This window comes from Malaclemys terrapin, chromosome 19, assembly GCF_027887155.1.
Source record: "Malaclemys terrapin pileata isolate rMalTer1 chromosome 19, rMalTer1.hap1, whole genome shotgun sequence".
Lineage (NCBI taxonomy): Eukaryota > Metazoa > Chordata > Testudines > Emydidae > Malaclemys > Malaclemys terrapin.
Genome location: NC_071523.1, coordinates 14,049,831 through 14,072,072, shown reverse-complemented (window position 1 = coordinate 14,072,072; position 22,242 = coordinate 14,049,831). Strand labels below are relative to the sequence as shown.

The 22,242-nt window shown below is 51.2% G+C and overlaps 1 protein-coding gene across 1 annotated transcript; it reads left to right on the top strand.

The window, feature by feature from the left end:
* Positions 1-964: 964 nt before the first annotated feature.
* On the top strand, positions 965-11,865 carry PERM1 (PPARGC1 and ESRR induced regulator, muscle 1). The gene is made up of 4 exons (XM_054009523.1): positions 965-1,095; positions 2,081-4,192; positions 7,221-7,337; positions 8,378-11,865. Exons 2-4 carry the CDS (start codon positions 2,083-2,085, stop codon positions 8,455-8,457), a joined length of 2,307 nt encoding a protein of 768 aa, XP_053865498.1. The 5' UTR covers positions 965-1,095; positions 2,081-2,082; the 3' UTR covers positions 8,458-11,865.
* Positions 11,866-22,242: the final 10,377 nt, after the last annotated feature.

Below are 22,242 nucleotides of genomic sequence, written 5' to 3'. Positions count from 1 at the left end.
GGGTGCATGGCATTCAAACAGGGCCTCTGCCACCCATCTCTGGTGTCTGGCCTGCTGGAATCCCACCACCCCTGGGATAACCCTGCTCCCCGGGGATATAAGAGCACGTGGCCAAAGCTGCGTGGAGCAGCTGGGCTAGATGGACCATTGGTTCTTATGGCCGTTCTTATGAATTGGCCAATAAAGGCTCCGGCACTTGCAGGGACGCTCCCCATGCTACTGGCTCGGTGCTCTGCAGGGGCCTCCGGATATAGTGCGTATGAAACAGAAGGCAGCATGGTTTTGCGCAGAGCGACTCAGGAGAACCAGGTTCTCTCCCTCACTCTGCCACAGCCCTGCGGGGTGGCCCTGGGCAAGTCACTTCCCCACCTAGCTTTTGTGTCTCTTGGCTGTCTGATCCAGCCACCCTGTCTCTGTCAGCGGCCAGGGCCAGGAACTGCAGAGCTGCCACCGTGTACAATAGTGTGCTGGGGGAGGACATTTGTCCCTGACCATGTGAGGTGATCCGATGTCCATCTGCACTTCGACAGCACTGATACGTGCCTTAGAAATACCCCAGATAGACAGATCATGCCCTGAAGCCTGAGGATTTGATCATTCTTGGGACCATCATCCTACAGAATCAACCTCAGTTCACTTCCTCTAACTTCCGAAGCTATTCGCCTCAGTCATTGTCTTGGATGTGTCCATCTGCCATTCTGGGAGCATCCTTGCAACTCTGGCTTCTTTGTGTGAGTTCTGTGCCCCATGCCCAGCACCTGTGCCCTGCGCGGCCTTCACTTACATGGGTGTAACTCCAACCCTGAGGGCCCCATGTGTCTGTGGGTGGCCAAGGGACCCTGTTGTGTGTGTGAGAGGGAAAGCCATTGGCTGGCAAGCCCAGAGCCTCTCCCCCGTCAGCTATTTATGGAACAGCCCTTGGCACGTATGGCGGTTCACATGACAGGTTGGGGGCTATTTTTGACCTGTGAATGGAGCCGCTCTGAAGTCTGGCCCTCAATGTCCCCGTCAAGGGTACGGCACCATGTCGCGCTGGGAGGATTTCGCTGCACCACTCTGCACCTGGCTCCATCCCCAGCTTACGTTGTTCCCCAGGTAGGATGCGTTCGCACGCTCTGCATGCCGGCTGTGTCTCGCTGCTCTCTGACCCCTGGCTCGCTTCCCCACCGCTTCGGGGGGAAAAGCTGTCCCCAGGAAATGGGCCAGGCAGCTGTGGCTTTGCAAACCTCTGCTTCTTGAATGCGTTTATGTGGCATTGTTGCAACCCGTCATTCCTCCAGGGAGGCGCAAGAGGCCAAATCCTCAGCGGGTGTAAATTGAAGTCAATGGAGCTGTTACACCAGCCAAGGATCTTGGTCAAGGAGGTACAGGCAACTTAGAAAGAAGGGATAAAATGTGTGGTGAAAGGCGTGCCATGAAAGAGCAGGTGCACTCCACAGTGGAGTCTGCACCTGAAAGGACATTAGATCCACTCAGATCCACTGAGCCATGCGCCAGACAGCATAAGAATCTGCAACACCCTAGAGGCACAGAAATTCGTCTATGCCCCTCCGGCTTCTTGCAATTGCTCTATTCACTCCCCGGGGTGCCCCCTTATGCTAATGCAGACGAGATTAGAAAATCCCCAAATGGAGCTACATGGCATGTAAGATCATTTGATCCTAACACAGAAGGTGCCTCTTCGGCCCGGTCTTTAGAATAGCTCATCGCAGAATGCACTAAGGCTCACATGCGTTAAAGCCGAGGATTGTCTCCACTATTTAACGGCTGCCTGGCTGCTGTAGGTATTAGATGTGTCTAGGGGGGTGATGGCCCCTGTCATGCTGATGTATGGGAGGAGGAGGAGGCCCCTGCCAGGCTGATGGAGAGGCCAAGATCTGTCCCAGCGTCCCATTGGTCTCAACCGCAAGAGAATGCGGATGGCAGCAGCACAGCAGAATAGTGAAGGAACCGGAGGGGAAAGGGTTAAGTGAAGATAAAAGGCTCGAGTGGCCTGGTGGCCTAGTCTCGGTGGGTACCTGGGCGCCCCTCCCCGGTGCCCTCGTCCTCACTGACACCCCCCCTTGCTTTGCCACTGCAGAGATGGAGAATTTCCAGTACAGCATCCAACTGAATGACAGGGACTGGGCGGAGTTTTACTCGGCTGCTGAAGAATGCAGCTTAATCCCGGCTGCCCTGGCCACGGCGGAGGAGCTGGGCGTCAGTGACATTGAGCAAGGGGACGGCGAGGCCAGCAGCCCCCGCACCGCCAGGCTGATCACAGTGAGGGCAGGCAGCACGCCAGCTCCTGGCCCGGGACCCTGCCCCCCACATGGGGTCCCCGGAGAGACCGCCCGGCCCCGGCCCATCCCTGGGCACCTGTTCCTGGAGGAGGTTCTGTCAGGCTGCGAGGATGAAATGGATCTGGGCTCAGGCAGGAGGGTTCTGTGTGAGAGCGACACACCCGGATCCCCCCAGCAGACTCCGCTGATGCCCAGCGCCCAGGACAGGCAGCTGCCTTGTTTCTCAGGGGCCGGCTCTGCCGGACCAGCTAGCCATGCCATGGAGAAGCCGCTCCAGGCCCAGGACAGCTCCCGCGATGAAGTGGGCCAGGCCTCCCCGTTTGCTGTACAGGCAGGACGGGGTCTGGCCGTAGTACCCCACGGTCACCTGCCAGAAGGAGCTCCACAGGAGCGGGAATTATCAGGGGAGCATCTACAAGGCAGCCCAGAGAAGGCAGAGTCTGAAAGGCCAGTTCATGCAGCGGATGTGAGCTCCCCAGCGCTGGCTGCTTCAGGGGGGATGGAGAAGCCAGCGGAGGAAAAGGCCAACTGGTCTCTCTGTTTAGAGCCTGGGCTGCCAGACCCAACCGGTGACATTTCCCAGAATCCATCTGCAGAGCCCCTGCAGCCAGCGTGTTCCAGAATACCAGGGGAGAGCCGGCCTGCTGGGAAGAATCCAGGGGAGCGTTTGGGTCTTGGTCAAGCCTTGTCTGCTCCGGGCTCCCCTGGGGACTCTCCAGATGTTGTGCAGCCCAGAGGGCCTGTGCACCAGGGAACGCCCACAGCTGCGGTGACACCATCACACGCGGCCGTGGCACTGCAAAGCTCGACTCTAGCTATAGAGTTTTTAACCTCCTCTGCCCTATCGCGAGAGAGCAAAGGAGAGGGAATAGTGGCCAAACCAGCTCTTGGGGGGCTGGAGGGTGAGGATGAAGCTCAGCGAGGTGGTATCCTGACCTGTGGCATGCTGGGGGATGAGGGGCGAGGGTTGGCACTGGGGGGTCAGGCCGTCAGCGCTCCCAGGAGCAAGGCGGTGAAAGGCCCTGCAGTGCAGCCCTTCCCAGGGGAACTGAAGAAGACTAGTCATGCAAGGCCAAAGCAAGCAACTGGTTTAGGAATCCATGAGAACATGTCGTTGAATCAGAGCAGCAAACCCACTGCATCACAGAGAGAGGAGTGCAGGAGCACCACTGGGAAGGCACTGCGTCTTGGAAGCACGGTGGCGGTTGCAGGGGATGCTGAAGATGGAGCCCAGGGAAGGCAGAGATCTGGGCTCCTAGGAGGGATGTTTCCTCATCATTCAGCAGCTGAGGACTCTCAGGAGGGGGCCATACCTGCCCTGACCTGGCCGGAGATGTATGACTATTTTTTCTGTGACGCCCAAGAGCAGGGGGAGGAGATGAACAACTTGGGTGGGGCGGCGAAAACGCCCATATCTCCCTGTGAGAAGGAGCAGGAGGTGCCTGAAATGTACGGGCCTGAGATGTATGAATATTTCTTTAATGAACCTGAAGAAAGTGGGGGAGGAGGCAGCAAAGACACCTTTGTGGAGCCAGACAGGATCAGCACCTTGGAGCAAACTGCCTCACCGTGCGAAAGCCAGGAGGACCTGGGCTCGACCATAGCCGGAGAGCCCAGCGGTGTTATCTCCATCCCCGAGGTTTACGAACATTTCTTTACAGACGGAGCAAGCGGCAGGAGGAGCTGGGGGCGGATCTTCCTGCGCATGCCGGCCTTGGAGGCAAGAAAAGCCATGACAGCTTTGAAATCCTTCCTGCAAAAGCCAATGTGCCTGGTCAGATGCAGCCCCTCCGACCGCGGGGTCCCGGGCCCACGAAGTTCCATAAAGAGGCTCTCCCTTCTCCAGCTGAGGCCTCCCGGGAGAATCCAGCTGAAGCCAGAGGATTTAGGGATGGCCCCTGCACTAGCAGGTAAATGTTTGATCCTGGTCCCTTCTCGCTGCCCCAGGGTTTAAAAACATGGCGCTCCCTTGTAGAAACAGGCTCACTGATTAAATAGGAAACAGAAGCCATGGTGTCCTCAGAGCTGCTGCCCAGAACCACTGCTGGATTGCCCAGGCCCTGAACTACCCAGTGCCTCTGCCCCAAACCCCGTCTGCAGCCTCTACGCTGCTCTGGGGCTACAGCCCAGACCCAGTGCTGGGTTTTCGGTTTGCCTGTAGCTCCCAGCACGGCACTGAATTCCCTGATGCTACACTAGTTTCTCCAGAGCCCAGAAACAGCCCTCCACCCCCTGGCACCAACACACTGACGTTCCTGATGCTGCTGCCCAGAGATAGTGCCATTGTCCCTGTTGTTCTTTGCTCTGTGAATCATGATAATCGCACGGTTCCATCCCCTTTGTTAGCCTGTGGTCCCATCGTCAAACATGCTGGAGGATATGTTTGCAACCCAAGAATCCCTTGGCATGGTTAAGGCATAGCTTGGTCATGCATAGTGAGACCCAAATCATGCACTAACCATGTTCCCTCACTGCTCAACAGCCTTGGACTTTGGCAGGGCTGTTTGGGAGCTGATCCCATGGGCATTACAAAACCAAACTGCTTTAGGATGTTGCCCCTTCTCCCACCATTAGCATATTTCTCTGCTGAGCAGTAGCAGTTGTTAGCATCTTGCAAGTCAGCTTCCCAGGGAAGGAGAACTCAGTGATGTGGAATCTGGGGATATGCTGGGTGTAACTTGCTTTATTAATGCACATCCACCAGTCCTGGAGCAGAGGTGGTCACAAACAGTATGCGGGCAATCCCTTCAGCCCAACACCAGTGCCCAGCTCCCCGGGGACAATGATCCCTCCAGAACTGACTCTAGTCAGAGCCCAGAGCAGAAAGAAAAGCAAACTCTCCTGCCTCCTTGTACACAGAACTGTGTGCAACCCAAACTAACACCACTACAAGCATTTCTTCCAAGACTAAAAACTTGCTCACACACTAAGAAAAAGGAGTTGGAAGGAAGACTATGTGTAAAGACGGTGACAACTGATCTGTCCTTCTCCACAGTGGTCAGGGAAAGCAAGCTAGAACTCTGCTGGCAACAAGTGTGTTTAAACCCAACTGTGGACAGGGCCCACCAGAGTTCAGAATTCGCCTTTGCTGCGTGCCAATACACGAAGGTGAACTGGGGAAGCTTGAAGCTGGATTTCTGTTTGAGGGGTCAATGGCCAGGAACGCTGCCTGTACCAAGCTAGCACGATGGTTGCTGAGCCAGTGTGCCTGGGCTGTGACAGGCACAATGTTGGCAGGAGAGAAAGGCAAACTGGGACCTTCCGTGCAGAAACAGACAAGGAGAACATTAGAACCAGGGCTAATTTAATAAGCACCCGCTGGAGCCTCTAAAGGTTACTCAGGCATTGCTTATGACTGTGAGTAGGTGCGAGAGGTTTTAGAGAGCGGCTGGGAATAGAAGGAGAGGAAATGTGACCCATTAGGACAGCCACCGTCTTTATTTAAAAGTTTATACTGGGCTTAAAGCCATGGTGCCTCCCAGTTAATATTAAAAACAAACAAATAAGGCCTGAGCCCTCCCAGTGGGTGACTCAGCAAAGTGCTGCCTTGTTATCTGCCCCGAGAAAAGACCCTTTGCCTTGGTGGTAACTAATTAATAAAACTGGCTTTAATTAAAAACCTGATCAAACAAGCAAACAAAGCAACCCTCTTGCAACATGCCTCGAAGGTTGCTAGCATAGAGACACCAACAGAGTGAGAGATCCCAAGCGGTGTCTGCCATATGCCCTGGAGAGCAGCCCAGAGACTCCGAATGGCCATGATGGAGTGCAGGGGGCGTGGAGGCTTCTCATAGAACTAATAACCAGGCTTAGTCCTCTTCCATATTGCTTTTCATCCATGGATCTCAAAGCACTTTACAAGGGTGGGTACTTCTCATGAACCCCACTGTACAGGTGGGGAAACCAGTGCACTGTGGGTCACACAGCACAGCCAGGTCTCCCCTGACTCCCCACGCCAGTGGCTCTGCTGGACCACCCGCTTCCCAAAGCTTGCCTGGTGGTTAGGGTACTAGCCTGCAATGCAGGAGACCTGGGTTCAGTCCCCTGCCCCGCCACAGACTTCTTGTGTGGCCTTGGGCAAGTCACTTAAGGTATGTCTACACTGCATTGTCAACCCAGGGCCTTGGGACCCAGACTCAGTGTTTCTAAGTCCACACTGCACTACACAGACCTTCTGACTCAGGTGTGTACCCTGAGCTGTGTCCACCCTGCAACTCGACAGGCCTGAGTCACAGCAGGCTCCGCCCCCTGCCCCCAAAAGCAGCATCCTGGGAACTGGGTGCTGAGCGCTCCCGGAACCAAGTCAGACTGATTTGTGTGTGGAGAGAAGGGGGCCTTGGGTTCCCACTGGAGTCAAAGCCTGGCCTCAGTGTGTGGTGTAGACATACCCTTAGTCTCCCTATGCCTCAGTTCTCCGGCTGTAAAATGGGTATAATGACACTTCCTAACCTCAGAGGGGTGTTGTGAGGATAAATCCATTAAAGACTGTGAGACGCTCATATTCCATGATAAATGGGGCTAGATAGACCTGCTAGGTTCCCAGTTAGCACAGTGACACGTCCCTTCGCTACACAAATTAAAAGCTACTTTCAAACTCTTAAGCTCCTGCATGGCCACAAAGTCTGAAAACCGGGTGAACTGTTTAAAACTGGGTAGAGTGAAAAGATTATGGGGAAGTGGCTTCTAGAAATGGACCCATGTTCTCCAAAAATTAGAAGAAGGGGCTCGTGGCCGACTCCGTAGGGAGAGGAACGCTGTACAACATTGCAAAAAGATCCTTTCTCTTTTCTTTTTGAAAAACTTAGCAGGGGATTGGTGAAAAAAGCCAATGAATGTAAAGCTTAAGTACACCAGAAAGACTTCCGGCTGAAATGACCAATGTAACAGGGGTATTATTAGTACCGCTTGACCCTTAGCTTCAGGTTGTTCTTCCTGCAGAAAGGCCCCATCCTCCCCTAGCTCTCACGCAGGAGGACATGTGCCTGGTCTTCGTTGCCTTTGCATCCTGGGCCGTGAAGACGTCAGATCTGCAGGCTCCGGACGCGTGGAAGACTGGTAGGTAGGATGACCCTGTGGGAGAGGAGAAGCGCTTTACATAAAGGGGAGGGGGAGATACATGGGGGATTTGCGGGGGGTGGGGAGGATTTAGCTTTAGATAATGTTGGAAGGTTACATCCTCCCGCTAGGCAGATCGTACAGGTTGGAGCCGAATCTCTCCCTACTGTAGAAGGGCCTCTTCCTGCTTTCTGAAATGTTCTGTCCGTCACCGGCTGTTTCTAGGGTTCTCTCTCACCCAGGAAGGGCGAGATTCCTATCTCTCACTGCTTTTACTCTAGCATAGCTGCTGCTGGCTTTAATTATAGTTTGAAGCAGTAGGAGAATTCCTTTAGTTCTGATTAATCCTGTCCGGTATCCGGACAGTGGCAATATCACCACATCCTATCATGTCTTATCGCTTAACCTGGTCAGTGTTCCCTAAGGTGTCAAAACATGCATGGGGCAACATGTACCTCCAGTGCTAGCCTAGGCATGCCGAGCTCCCCGTGAAATGCTGGTGTTGGAAAGGACGGACAGTGCTGTGATCTGCCGGCACAGGGAGGTGGAACTGGACACCAGCACCCAAAGGGTTAATTAGTTGGGAACATTGCCGCCAGGTGGTTAGAGCAGAGGGTGAGAAATCAGGAGTCCGGGGGTTCCATGCCAACCTCCGCCACTAACTCACTAGGGTTGAAATTCACCCCTGTGCAGTGGGACCAACACCTGTGTCCATTGGGTGAGTCACCGCTCTGTTCTGTTCCTCAGTTTCCCCATCAAGGGGGTTTGTGAGGCTAAATTCATTCATTTTTTGCAACGTGCTCTGCAATCCGGAGATGAAAAGTGCCACTGTTGTGCAGAGAAATTGTTCATTAGCTGTGACAAGGAGAGACACCAGCATGAACGACCCAAGGTTGCTCTGCAGCAAAAAGGCAATCATATGCAGAGACTTGTGTTGTGAAACTCTGCTTCAGAAAACTGTTTTTCTCAGACTAGCCCTGAAACCAGGGCTTTGGAATAATCCTAGATTCATTCTTGAAATGTGTTGGGGTCTTTTCCAGTGTTACTGGCAAACGTCGGCACCCTCTCTGCCATCCGGTACTTCAGACGGCAGGCCATCGAAGGACGACACGGAACCTAGACACTCCCGCGTAGCCCAGCCAGGGACACGTCCCGCGGGCCCGCGAGGAAGAGTCCGAGGGACGACACTCACTGCACCTTGCCCTTTGGCAATAAAATGACTGTTTGCCAATGGGTCCAGTGGAGACCTGGTTCTGGAATCCAGGCTGCAGAGTTCTGGCCAGGCACAGGGTGCGAGGAAGCAATGAAATCTGACATGTAATCTGTTTGTTATAGGCATTATATGCATTTTGTTGCACGGGGTAGAGTTAGGCCCAGTGCATGCTGATTCAATTCTGCTCTCTGCCTCTGACTTGGTCAACATAGCGACGGCGATCGGGGGGTGAAACATCCACACGCCTGACCGACGTAGCTATGCCGACCTAGTCCCAGTGTAGCAACAGCTCAACCGAAGAATGCTTCAGTCAACATAGCTGCCATCATTCGGGGAGGTGGAGTTCTGCCAGTGTAGGCTGTGTCTACACTACAGAGTTATGCTGATGTAGGTAGGCTGGTATACGAGGGGGCTGGAACCATTTGTAGAGTGGGGGTGCCGAGAGCCATTGAACCAAATTGTAAACCCTGGATATAATGGAAGTCACTTCAAGCCAGGGGGTGCTGCAGTACCCCACAACACACACACACACACTCTCCTAGTTCTATCACCTATGCAGGTATAGTCCCTGTAGTGTAGAGATTTTCTCTCACTCCTTTAAGTTCAGCGGTTTCACTTTGCTACGCTATCTCCTATGGATAGTTAGGTAGCCACATGCATTGGTGTGTGTTCCAAGGGAAATTGTATCCATTTGTCCCCTTCAGCTGGAAGGTGCTGGTTGCTGGCACAGGAGACTTTTGAGAGTGGGCAGCCACAAGGCAAAAGAAACCAGGGCAACTCCTCAGTCTTCTGGTGTCCACTGGTCCCGGCTAGCAATGGGGAGGCTTTCTGGAAGGAAGGGAGAGGGTTTGGGGAACAATCGACTCATTGGCAGCTTTCAGGTTGGCTGCTTAGCCCCAGCCGATCTGTGGAGCAGCAGTGAAATTGGGAATGTTTCCAGGTGACCTTAGACGGTGGCTTGTTTAGCAGAGTTCAGACCTTCGTGGCTTGGCTCATGTCAAGGGAGTTCATCCTCTCGGAGGTCAGTGTGTTCATGCCAGTGGTGCATTTCAATGAGGCTGCAGTAGGATTTGTGGAGCCAGTTCCCTGCTTTGCTGTGCCAGAGGCCGCCAGTTCAGTGCACTGGGGTGGGAAGAACCACGCAGGTATGATGCATGCTGCTCCGACGGGGGAGGTACCATTTGGCATCATTCAATAAACGACTCCTCTGACCGGCTATGCAGTAGCACTGAGGGGTCCTGCAAGGGGGCTGGTTTAACCCTTCTGGCCTGGATGGAGTGAGGGCTTCAAGGTCAGATTATATACAGGGGCTGGGGTTGGAGAGATTACAAATGAGGAGAGATCTAAAAAGGCTCTGATGGGGGATGCAGAGGCTGGAGAAAGGTTCAGATTGTATAAGTATTCAGATGCTAGGACCACAGGTACTAAGCCCCTCAGTGGTGATCAGGCCCCAGGGTCCAGAGACAACAGTAGGGACTTCTGCTTTATGGCATCACAGCAGGGGGGAGGGGGTTGAAATTTGTGGGGGAGGGGCCTAGAAAGGGGCTTTGGCGAAGATGTGACCATGTGAGAGGACAGGCTGGTTGGTAGGTATGAGACCTGGCTAAGGTTGCCAATTTTGGTTGGACGTATTCCTGGAGGTTTCATCACATGACATAATCTTTTAATTAAAGATGAATCTTTAATTCCTGGAGACTCCAGGACAATCCTGGAGAGTTGGCAACCCTAGACCTCGCTGGAATATTGGCCCGACAAACAGGGATCTAGTTATTGTGCTGTTTGCTGCTGGAGGAGCCATAGGCACGTGTGAAAAGTGTCCTCGGAAAGTAGGCTGGGGGCAGGGGCGGGTGCACTGAACATCCAGGGGAGGAGGAGAGAGGACAAAGGTGCCTGAGATCCGGGACTGAAAGGGGTGAAGTTCAAGAGTCGTGTGTTAAGGGTTAGTCACCCTATAACATCTCTGCAAATGTGCCACAAGGGACCTTCTGTGATAATCTCAGAGCGCCCTCCTGTGCCCCAGAGGGGTACTGTGGCTAATGTTGAGCTACTAAATTGTCCCTGAGATTTAGTCTTTGATTCTGTTTTAGCCTTCTTCTTTTATTGGTGTTAGGAGTTATCCACAATGTAACCACCATCATCTTGGTCCCTCTAAAGGGCTGAACGCAGAACATGTACCACTCCAGGCCTGCACTGCTACACGTTGAGCTAAAGTCCTGTCTCTCCCAGGTGGGCGATGTCGCCGACTCATCTTGGTGGTTCGGGCACATACATAACACACCCTGAACAGTGGATTGCATTAGAAAACCCAGTCCTCTTCTCAACAATGAGTTCACCAGATAGGGCCAGTAGGAAAAAGTCTTGGGCTTGGTAGCCTTTGCTAACTTCACCACGCAGTCAGTCTTCCATCTTACCCCCATCCTTTACCCATTTTCTGCCTACTAGGCTGCAAATTATCGGCGGCATAGGACAAACAGGCACCGTGGGAGGTTCTGCCAGACAGCTCTGCCAGAGCACTGCGACCCCAGCGTGCCGTTCCCTCTGTTTTTCGGGGATGGTCTATGCAATCTAATCAATTTTTGTTCATCTCTGATTTCTATAATTCCAGCCTCAAAGCACATAGACATCAGTCACTGCATCTCAGTATCTCGTCGCACCATCCCAGCCCTACCTTCTACATAGGTGCTGGAACGAGGGGGGCAGGGGTGCTACTGCACCCCCTGGCTTGAAGCGGTTTCCATTATATACAGGATTTACAGTTTGGTTCAATAGCTCTCCACACCCCCACTATACAAATTGTTCCAGCCCCCCTGACCTTCTAGCCAGAGACCCTTTCAAATATCAGATGGTGTCAAACGGCAAGGACATGTGGTCAAAAGCCAATGAGGGACATAGGCTGAGGCCAGCTAGCACGCTCATCACTGTTGTTCTGCAGCCTTTGGGGGCTTGATAACTGCAGGTCATCAGCACACTGTCCAACCAGTCCCCCACCCACGAACTCCTGACCACCCCTTCCCTCCATGGGAAATAACGGAGCCATGAAATCCTCATAAGCCTTACTTGTCTTCGGCGCTGGTTCCTGAATCTGTTTTACGAACTAAGAGATGTTTAGATAGTCCCTTGTATTACGTAGTGTCATGGCGTTTTAATGTTACTTATGGGGGGGATTTGCGGCGCTGTCTTTAAAATCATGCCCTATTAAATATAAAAGAGTGAGCTCTATAGCAGTAAAAGGAGACAGTGGTGGATACACACTGTATATAAATGGAGTATATTAGTTGTATATATGAAATAAATCTCAGATAATTTTTGGCTGAATACTGTGTTGGAAGCTTCCAATACTTTTTCTATTTCATTTAATTCCGGAGTCTCTCTAGTAATACGTCCCTGCAAAATTTCCGCCCGGTTCACACACACCACCATTGAATGGGTATGTGCCTAATAAACAATCAACCAGTCATACAGCCGCCTAGCACAACCGTTTCAAGGCATTGCCACAGTACAGAGATACTGAAGGGAACTGGCCATTGAGGGCTAGACTAGATGACTTAATGACAACGTTTTTTTTCCAATCACTTCTCCCGGCACAGCTTGGAGAACACGCGCTACTGGGGCTTGATCAAGAGAGGCTAGCACGCTTCTTTAACCTCCAACTCCTACTGCCAGCGGGGCCCGGGAGAGGGGTTCTCTTCCCAGGCCTGCTTGGGTGTATCCCTTCCCAAAGAGCCAAGGAAGGGATTTCGGGAATGAGGAGGGGGGTAAAGTCCATTGCATGGTTCTGGCTCAGAGTAGCCACTGGTCTCAATTCATCATCAAGTCACATGGGCCCATTCGCAGTGCTTTTGGCAGGGCACTGTTCTCCAGTACTGCAGTAGAACGTGGCGTCCAGTTCTGCAGTTATCGTGTCTAATCTAAATTAAATCCAACCCAGCAGTAAGTTGGTCTCTGCAGAATATCATGAACTAAATAAACATACGGTACAGCGCGAGACCAGTCCCGCTTGGGCCAACAGCAGGCCTCAAACCCACAACCTTTGGCACAAGCAGGAGAATCTCATGATTTTAGCATTGCAGAGCTATTCGGTGGAAACAGCAGTAGACTCATAAACCGCATGTGCGAACCGACTACTAGGAGGGGACAAAACCTCACATGGTCGTAGTCTGTGTTACAGAGACACACGAACTGGGGCTTCGGTTTATTCTGCCCCAAAGACTCTTCTGATCAATGGGACACTCCGTGAGACTGCAATACAAGACCCGCGGCTGGCCTGGCTCAGCTGACGAGCTCCCAGGGATCAGGCTATGGGGCTATACATTTGCAGTGTAGATGCTCGGGCTGGAACCCTCCCCTCTCACGGGGTCTCAGAGCCCAGGCTCCAGGTGAGCTCAAATGTCTACACTGCCATTTTATCATCCCGCAGCCTGACCCCCGCAAACCTCAGTGAGCTGCCCTGGGCTCTGAGATCGCAGTGTAGACATCCCCCACCTGACAATCCAACACTACTCCGGGTGGGGTGAAGAGAACAATGAGATAAACACCCCTCCTAGGAAACCTCCGGGCTGGATACAAGTCACAAAGCAATGAGCCCCCATAACAAGTCAGGGATCCAGGCCCTCCTCCGATGGATACAGCCAACCACCGCGACCTGAGTTCTCCTGTCTGCAATGGCACCAGCGTCCAGGCCTGGGTAATTGTGCAGACACGTCCCCCTTGAACAAACGGTAACACTGCAGGCGCTAGGGGAGTTCAAACATTCGCATATGTTCAGTTTCACTGTTTACCCAGCCAGAACACATTAACCGCGCCGCACATTTTCAGTGGCAGGTGGGAATACAGAGACCGCAGCATGGTGGATGGGTAATGGGCGTAACAGCTGGAGAAATCCGACTATTTCATTATCCAAGGCTTTCCTGGGAGATAGTAAATAACACTGGTTTAAAAAAAAAAAATCAAAGCCGGGGGGTGGGGTGGAGCGTCAGACAGCTCCTTCCGCTGGAAACAGAGTGTGTAGTGTTTGCTAAGTCTCCATACACAGTATTTTGGTTCTCCCTGCTCAGGCCCTCAGGTTGCACCAGAGGCTGTGTAGAAGGCATCATTAATGCAAGAATAACCTCTAACGGCTCCTCTTTGGGCTTTTCATTATCCTGATACATTTTTTTAACCAAATCACCAAAATCTGAAGGGACTCAACGTTCTCCTTTCCACCCCAGGCAAGAACCGTGCACAGCACTCCCACTGGCAGGCACCACTGAGATGTCTGTGTTAAATAACTATCACCTAAGTAGTGGGACAAATCTCCAAGAGGTTGGGAACTCTGCTTTAGTCTGAATCCACCACCTAAAATCTGGCTGCTTCTCTGAACTCTCCAAACCTCTTAGGTTTGTAAAGCTGGGCAGGAGATTGCATTAGAATAGGGGAGGTTTCTGGTACCTATTTTTTTGATCCTGGCCAGAAACCTGAATGTAATAATTTTTTTGGAATTCTTCAGACCCTTAGAGGAGGTTTGGCCCAAGTTGGGTTCCAAACCTGGGCAAAAGGTTGGCAGGGAAGATTTTGATTTTTTTCTATATGAGTTTGGTAGTTCTTATCCCAGCCTCCTACACATGCAGGATTTTCAGTTACGTTATGTTCCTTCCAATGGCTGTGGTCTGTCCTAAGCCACGGACGGGTTTGAATCTGCAATGCGGATGCTGCTGGCTCCATTCACTGTTTCGGTGCCTTGTGATGAATGAGGGAATTCAATCAACTGAGGCCAGATCGGAAAACTTTTGCATCAGTGCGCAGCTGGGCCTTTTGCTGAATCATTGCTAGAGAGTGACCCATTTGCCCTCTTCCCCGCCCCAGAGCTAAAGGCATGGCTTCTGCACGGCTCCCAACACCTGCCCCTTTGCTCTCTGCCCTTCACATGACGGTGCTGTCAATTTTCTTAAGCTGAGCACGGCTGGGCTGGCGTTGATGGGAGAGCGCTGAGGAAAATTCTAGGGATTCAGTTCTGCCACCTTGCATCATCATTTACACATTTGCAAATACTTGTGATTTGGCAGCATTTCCCACTCCCTCTGCCCCGGTGCAAATGATAACATAAGGTGCAAGGCAGTGGAGACTCGCACCTTAGATTCTGCAGGAAGCTGGATGACTAGAGGACACTCTTTCCTCTGAATCCCCGTGGAGCCCAGGACCCAGAGTCCCTGCAGGGGGACTAAAGCAGTAATCTTCCAGCTGAGGTGTAAAACCAGATGCCTGGCTGTTTGAATAACTCAGCCTGAGAAAATCAATCATAAACATGAGAGCTGATCGCAAAGCTATTCCACCCAAATTCTGGTACCTGCCGTTTAAGACGGAGGTTGATAAATTGGAGCAGGTTCAGAGAAGAGCCACGATAACGATTAGAAAACCTGCCATATAGTGATAGACTCCAGGAGTTCAATCTAGTTATCTTACCAAAGAGAAGGGGTGACTAGATTACAATCTATAAGTACTTACCTGGGGAACAAATGTTTCATTATGGGCTCTTCCGTCTGTCAGAGAAAGATACACAGCAGAGCCTCAGTGTTACAAATACCAGAGTTACGAACTGACCGGTTAACCACACGCCTCCTTTGGAGCCGGAAGTATGCAATCAGGCAGCAGAGACCAAGAAAGAAAGCAAACTCAGTACGGCACAGTGCTGGGTTAAACGTAAACTACAAAAAAAAAGGGCACGTTTTAAAAAAAGATTAGACACGGTAAGGAAACTGTGTCTGTGCTTGTTTCATTTACATTAAGATGGTTAAAAGCAGCATTTTTCTTCTGCATGGTAGTTTCAAAGCTGTGTTAAGTCAATGTTCAGTTGTAAACTTTTGAAAGAACCAGAAGGTTTTGTTCAGCATTAGGAACGTTTCAGCGTTTCCAACAATCTCCATTCCCGAGGTGTTCGTAACTCTGAGGTCCTATTGCAATATGATCCAATGGCTGGCAGTTGAAGCTAGACAAATTCAGACTGGAAATAAGGCATCAATTTTTAACCGTAAGAGTCATTAACCATTGGAACAATTTACCCAGGGTCATGGTGGATTCTCCATCATTGACCATTTTTCAATCCAGACGGGATGTTTTTCCAAAAGCTCTGCTCTAGGGATTAGTATGGGGCAGTTCTTCGGCCTGGGCTCTGCAGGAGGGCAGACTAGATAATCACAATGGTCCCTTCTGGCCTTAGAATCTAGGAAAGCCAACCTAGGAGATTCAACCCCAGGAAACCACTGAAATAAATAGGAGTTGTGTCTAAATCCCCTAGTCAGCCTTGAAAGTCTCAACCGTGGTGATCCAAAACATGCTAAGCTTTTTCAAGAACAGAAAAAGCACCTTCCCTGCCCAGTTAGATGTAACACAATGAGTGGGGGTTACAAACAACAGGGTGGGGCTGGAGGGAATGGTAGAATATCAGGGTTGGAAGGAACCTCAGGAGGTCATCTAATCCAACCTGTTGCCCATGCAGGACTAATCCCCAGACAGATCCCCCCCCCGATCCCTAAATGGCCCCCTCAAGGATTGAGCTCACAATCCTGGGTTTAGCAGGCCAATGCTCAAACCACTGAGCCATCCCTCCCCCCGCCAGGGTTACAGCATGAGTAACAGGTGTTTACTGAGTGTATGTATGTGCAGTTTTTGGTTTTTTTGCAAGACCAGGACTGCTGGCCCAGACTGTAATTTGACCAGCTCATTATATCCTGTCATTTTAACTGGATATGGCCCTCGTTTATTCCCCCGGTTCTACCCCAGAAGTAACACTATTCCAGTGGTCGCTAACATGGTCACTCGCTCTTTATGGGCCAGAATCAAACTCCACTGTCGTCAATGGGGGTCTTTCCATCCAAGCTGTACAGAAAGGTTCACATTTTTACCGGGGAGGGTAATTTACCATTGGAACAGGGATGTGGTGAAGGGTTTTTCTATCACATGAAAGCTTCAAATCCAAATAGGAGGGCTTCCTACAACAATAGGCTCGGGCCAAATCACAAGATATGGGCTCAATGCAGGAATTACTCAGGGAAATTCTGCTCAGTATCAAATTCTATGGTCAGAAATTCTATGAAGTAGTGGCCTTTGAATCAGGTACCTAAATACCTTTAAGGATCTGGGCCATAAAGCCTAACTGCCACTGGTTTCAATGAAGATCTGGGCCTAAATGCAGAAAGCACTTTGAGATCTTTGCTGTAGAACAGGGGTTCTCAACCGTCTTCTTTCTGAGCCGCGTCCTCCCGCCACCATGCTATAAAAACTCCACAGCCCACTTGGGCCACAAGGACTGTTTTTCTGCATGTAAAAGCCAGGGCCGGAGTTAAGGGGTAGCAAACAGGACAATTGCCCAGGGCCCCACACCACAGCTAAGTTGCTCAGGCTTCGGCTTCAGCCCCAGGTGGCGAGCCTCGGGGTCCCAGGCTTCAGCCCTGCACGGGGGGGCTTTGGCTTTCTACCTTGGGCCCTAGTGATTCTAATGCCAGCCCTGCTTGGCGGCCCCCCCGAAACCTGCTCATGGCCCCCCGGGAGCCCTGGACCCCTGGTTGAGAACGGCTGCCGTAGAAAATGCCAGATAATCAAGATGTGATCACACTGAGGTGGGTTCACATGCTTTGCGGCTCCTTTTGTATTCTACAGAAGGCTGAAGAGGGTGAAGTGAATAACTAGAGGATAAATGCCTCCTACCCTGCTGCAGAGCCATAGGAAAGGAGGGGCCTTACAGTGCGGAAATCAAAGTATCAGAAACCACAACCAGTGTCGGGGGGATAAGCTCTCGGAGTTGGGGCCAGACTTGAAAGATCAGCAACCTCTCCAGTATCCTAGAGGGAAAACCAGCCGTGACATGCCTGTAATTTTCCTGCTTGGTTTAGTCAATGACCTTTCACACTCTGTAGTCTCCTCCTTCCCGTACCACTGACAGGTCCGCGAGCCAAAATCCTGTCCTACAACAAGGAAACAGGAATGACCGTCTTTTGCAAAAGCAGGGACCACCACAACAGAAAAATCAAGACTCAGACCCACGGAAAAGGTCATTTCTGTTTAACTCTGCCAAAGAAAGTGGCTTTGCTGAAGTCTGGAAATGCCACGTGGGAGACATGCTACCCTACACCATGTCCTAACCTAGCGTGCAGCTCCCCATCTGACACCGCATCTTGCCAAGCAAATGAAAAAGTCAGACAGGTGCACGCTGAATAATTACCTCCTCAATTCAGCTGCCTTCCGTAGCAGCCTTCTTCAAAAGGCCCCGTTATACAATGTAACACTTAAGCTGCTGGATGGGAATAGATCCTGAATTTCTCTCTCCTACAGCAACCGATATAACAACAGCGCAGCCAGCGAGATGTAGTTCAAGCAATAGCCCCGCTAATGAGTCATCTGACCACAATAAAATCAGAGCATAGATTCCAGCGGAAATTTCTGCTCGGTCGCTTTCCAAGACATTTGCCTGGACCACCGGGGCTTCAAAGGGATTGGAAAGCAATAGCTGTCAAATGATTTCAAGCCAGCGCTGTGAATGGCATTTGCTAGCGAGCCGGCAGAGGACCCTGCTTGTGTCCGAGTCCTACAGAAATGACGGCTGGCTGGTTTTTACTTTAAACTGCTCGGCGACTGAAAGGCAGCTTGGACTAACAGGCCGGGGATATCTCCCTAGCTCCTTCCGTGCCCAGGGCACCAAACCAACTCCGTGACACACAGAGGGGTCACGCCATCCCACTCTGGAGGAGCTGAACGGATCTTCATCATAAAGCCCTCAGGGGACTGGATGAGGGACATCCCTGGGCTTTGATGGGGGGAAGAGGAAGTGGATTTAGCCTTGGTCGAAGCGAAGGGGAAAGACCCTGGGCTTAATGGGCTCTTCTGCAATGAGGCAGTAGCCTTGTTCTGTTCCTTCTTCTCCCTGGTCTCGAGCAGCATGGAATGAGGACAGGCCCCAGTTCTTGGTCCTGCTCCCCACTGCTCAGACTGAGTCTTCAGGGAAAGCAACTTCCTGTCCCATCCGCACCTCCACCCGTCCCTCTGGCACCCGGTCCAGCCCACTCCTCCTTGGCCCAAGGGCCATGGGGGGATTTAGTGTTCTTCACAGCAAAGGGCAAGTGCTGCACGGCCTAGAGGCAGAGTAGGACTTTAGCAGGAGTGCAACAACTCCGGTTTCTGAGAGCCCTGCAGTTATGCTTTGCACTTAGAGAAACTTCCATTAGCCAAGGATCAGAGGGGTAGCCGTGTTAGTCTGAATCTGTAAAAAGCAACAGAGGGTCCTGTGGCACCTTTGAGACTAACAGAAGTATTGGGAGCATAAGCTGAACTAACCTCATTATCTAAACACTGATTTATACCTACCTCTAGAGATTTCCATTACTTGCATCTGAAGAAGTGAGGTTCTTACCCACGAAAGCTTATGCTCCCAATACTTCTGTTAGTCTCAAAGGTGCCACAGGACCCTCTGTTGCTTCTTCCATTAGCCAAGGATCTTAAAGCCTGTTACCAATATGAATTAATCCCCCCAGCCCCATAGGAGGCCAGGTCCCCATTTTACAGGTGAAGAAATTGAGGCACAAAATGTTGCATGGACTGGCCTGTGGTCACAAAGGGAGTCAGTGACTGAACCAGAAGCAAACCCAGGGCCCTTGAATTCCCAGTCCCCATAAATACCAGATGATGCTCCCTCTTATGTACATAATACAGTAGCTCTGAAAAGATCGCTCTTCACCTCTCACACAGCAGAGAGGGGAACGGTAATTTATTTCTGCATGGTCCGACAGGCTGCAGAGCCCTGACAAAAAGAAGTGCTGAACGTTCATTCAATTAAAGCCACACATTAATTCTGAGAGCATTCACAACTCCCTTTCACGAGCATTCGTGCGAGCAACATGTTCACAAGGACATCGGTGGAAAGAAAACACGACACATAGCCTTGTGCAAATGTCAACTCTCATTCAGCCCTGTTCAACACTTAGTGGATTTGGGAATCAGCTAATCAGGGGGCAGAAGCAATAACATAAGATGAGGCTGACCAGTAACACCGCATTGATAGCGCTGAGATAGCTAGTGTTACTTTAATTAAACTCTCTATTTATAAACCTTGGACTGGCTGAAAAACGTGTCGGAGAGAGAGGTGGGTTTTCAGTCACAAGAGAGGAGTATAAGGTAGAGCTTGAAAATATACCACAGCCATCTGCAACAGCAGCTCCCAACAACTAAACAGGGTTAGGCTGGGTCAGTAGCTCCCAGGAAAAAATCTTAGGGGCTGCAGGAAATGGTATTGGTGAAGTAGCAGAGATGGGCCGGTGCTGTGAATCTTGGATTGGGATCTGAACTTACCCACTGTTTTGGGGTGCTGACTGGGGACCAGTTTAGGGCTCGTCCACCCACAAAAGTGCTACCACTTAAACTAAGCCAGTATTATGAAAGTGGTACAACCCCCTCCCCCTGCTCCCCTAAGTGCTGAGTCAGATGCAGTTACATCAATTTAAAAGTGGCATATTCCTATATTGGAAAGGGAATAAGCTATACCAGTATAGCTGGTCCACAGTCGGGTCCGTACTGTTAGAACTAGGCTGGTTAGGGGGGTGGCTTTGTTTTGTAATCCAAATAGTTACATCAGGGCAAAAATGGTCTGTAGCCCAGGTCTTAGAGATCAGTTGAACAATGACGTTCCAGGCTGGGGGCTTCAGTTCCACAGTGGGTCTCTCTCTCCCCAATAGCTGGCACTACTCCCTTTCGCTAGCACTGAACTAACAGCCCAGAATGGCGCGAAGGGGCAACAGCGTCAGAGGTTTTGTCTTTCAGACGAGACATATGATCAAGGCCCTAGCACTGTGGTCATTAAAGCCCCATGGCATTTTTTTGCAAGGTTACCCAGCATGGAATATGGCCAAGATATCACAGTTATTACGTTCTGCCTCACACTATCCTGCCTGCACTTGCATCTGGATAAGGCAGGCTTCCTTTTCAATCCTGCTGGGCTACATTACTGTGTGCTGTTTCAGGATTGCCAAGTTCCACCCCAGAGATGGCTGTATTTCAGTGACAGGGGGATAACTCCTAATCCCCCAACAATCAGCTGGCTGCACAATGAACGCAGTTTGGTGGAATCTTTTCTGTAGCGGGAGAAACACACTAGATTTTCACCACCATCAAATCTCTCTGACAGGCATTTTCTACAGTACCCGGGTCTGTAGTAACTAAGGCCCAGATTTTTAAAGCTATTTAGGTGTTCCTGCACTCAGCGTCACAATGCTTAATTACATTAGGAACGTAAGTCTCGTTTTCAAAAGCAACGTGGGCATTCAGGTGTCCAAATTCCATCGACGCTCGAGCACATCAGCACCTAAATAGCTTTAAAAAGCTGGGCCTAAACGCTGACCCTGAGCTCTTCCAGTGCAGACATTGTCCCAGCTCCTCCTCACAACACTGAGCTGCATGTTTTGAAGGCAGCCGCACGCTCTTTTGTATACTCAAATCAAGCAATCTCCACAAAAGAGGGGGAACCAGGTAAAAAGGTAACATTTCTTTAAGAGTCTAACAGGCTAAGAGTGGACTGTCACAAACAGGAAAGGAAAAGGGACTCAGGTTTGAAAGAACAACAAGAGACGTCTCCATCAGGAGCAGCAGATGGGTAGAGACAGGGTGACATTTGTAAAGCCTTGTTCCAGGCTAAATCCACACACTGAGCTTCTTTAATGTCCACTCGCTGCCTTGAGAACGGGAGCTGCTTCTCCCTTTTATGGACTTCAGAGATGAACCCATGGCCTGACCTACCGTTCCCAACCTGGAGGGACAAACAAGCCCAGAGGGACATCTAGATCCTCAAAGGTATTTAGATGCCTAACTCCCACTGATTCTACCTTGGAAGATCTGGGTCTGTCCTTCAATCCACGCACCCAATGGGCCTGGGACTTTATTTCCACTCAAAGCAAAGCTTCCACCCAGAGGTGAAAGTAAGCCGGTACGGTCCAATACGGCATACTGGCAAGAGCCAGTACACCGTGCCGGACTGCACCAGCTTCCGTGGCGGGGCCAGAGATCTTTAAATCTTCCCCCCCCCCCTCCCCGCAGCTCCGGCAGCCGGGCTGGGGCCGGAATTTAAAGGGCTCAGAGCTCCCTGCCACAGCCGGAGCTGCGGTGGAGATTTAAAGGGCCCGGAGCTCCGCGGCGGCTGGAGTCCCGGGCCCTTTAATTTGCCCCTGAGCCCCAGGGGCTTCCAACCATCTCTGCAGCTGGGAGACCAGGGTTAATTTAAAGGCCCTGGGGCTCCCAGCCACAGCCAGTGCCCCAGGGCCTTTAAATCTTGAGAGGTCCCACCTCTTCCGGATGAGGCCACATCCCCTCAGGACTCCGGCATTACCAGTAAGTCTTGTAAGTTACTTTCACCCCTGCTTCCACCCAGAATGCCTTAATTGATTTCCTTCCCCCTCCCACCCTGGAAAGGGGGAAGATGTTACAGTTAGATGGTACAGTCACAGCTGCTGTAGAATGCTAGATTAGTTTGAAAGACTGAGAAACAAGAGAGAAAGAGAAGGTGCCTCTTGAGTGAAATCCACTCCTGTGCAAATGTTCAGCTAATGGTTTATGCATCACTTATGATCTACTTCAGCTCCTGCTGGCCCTCTGCAAGTTTCCTGTATTACTGGACTGCAGCCAGCACAACTGATAAACTTCTCAGGCAGGCAAAGTGACCCCGGTCAGTAAAATCTGTTG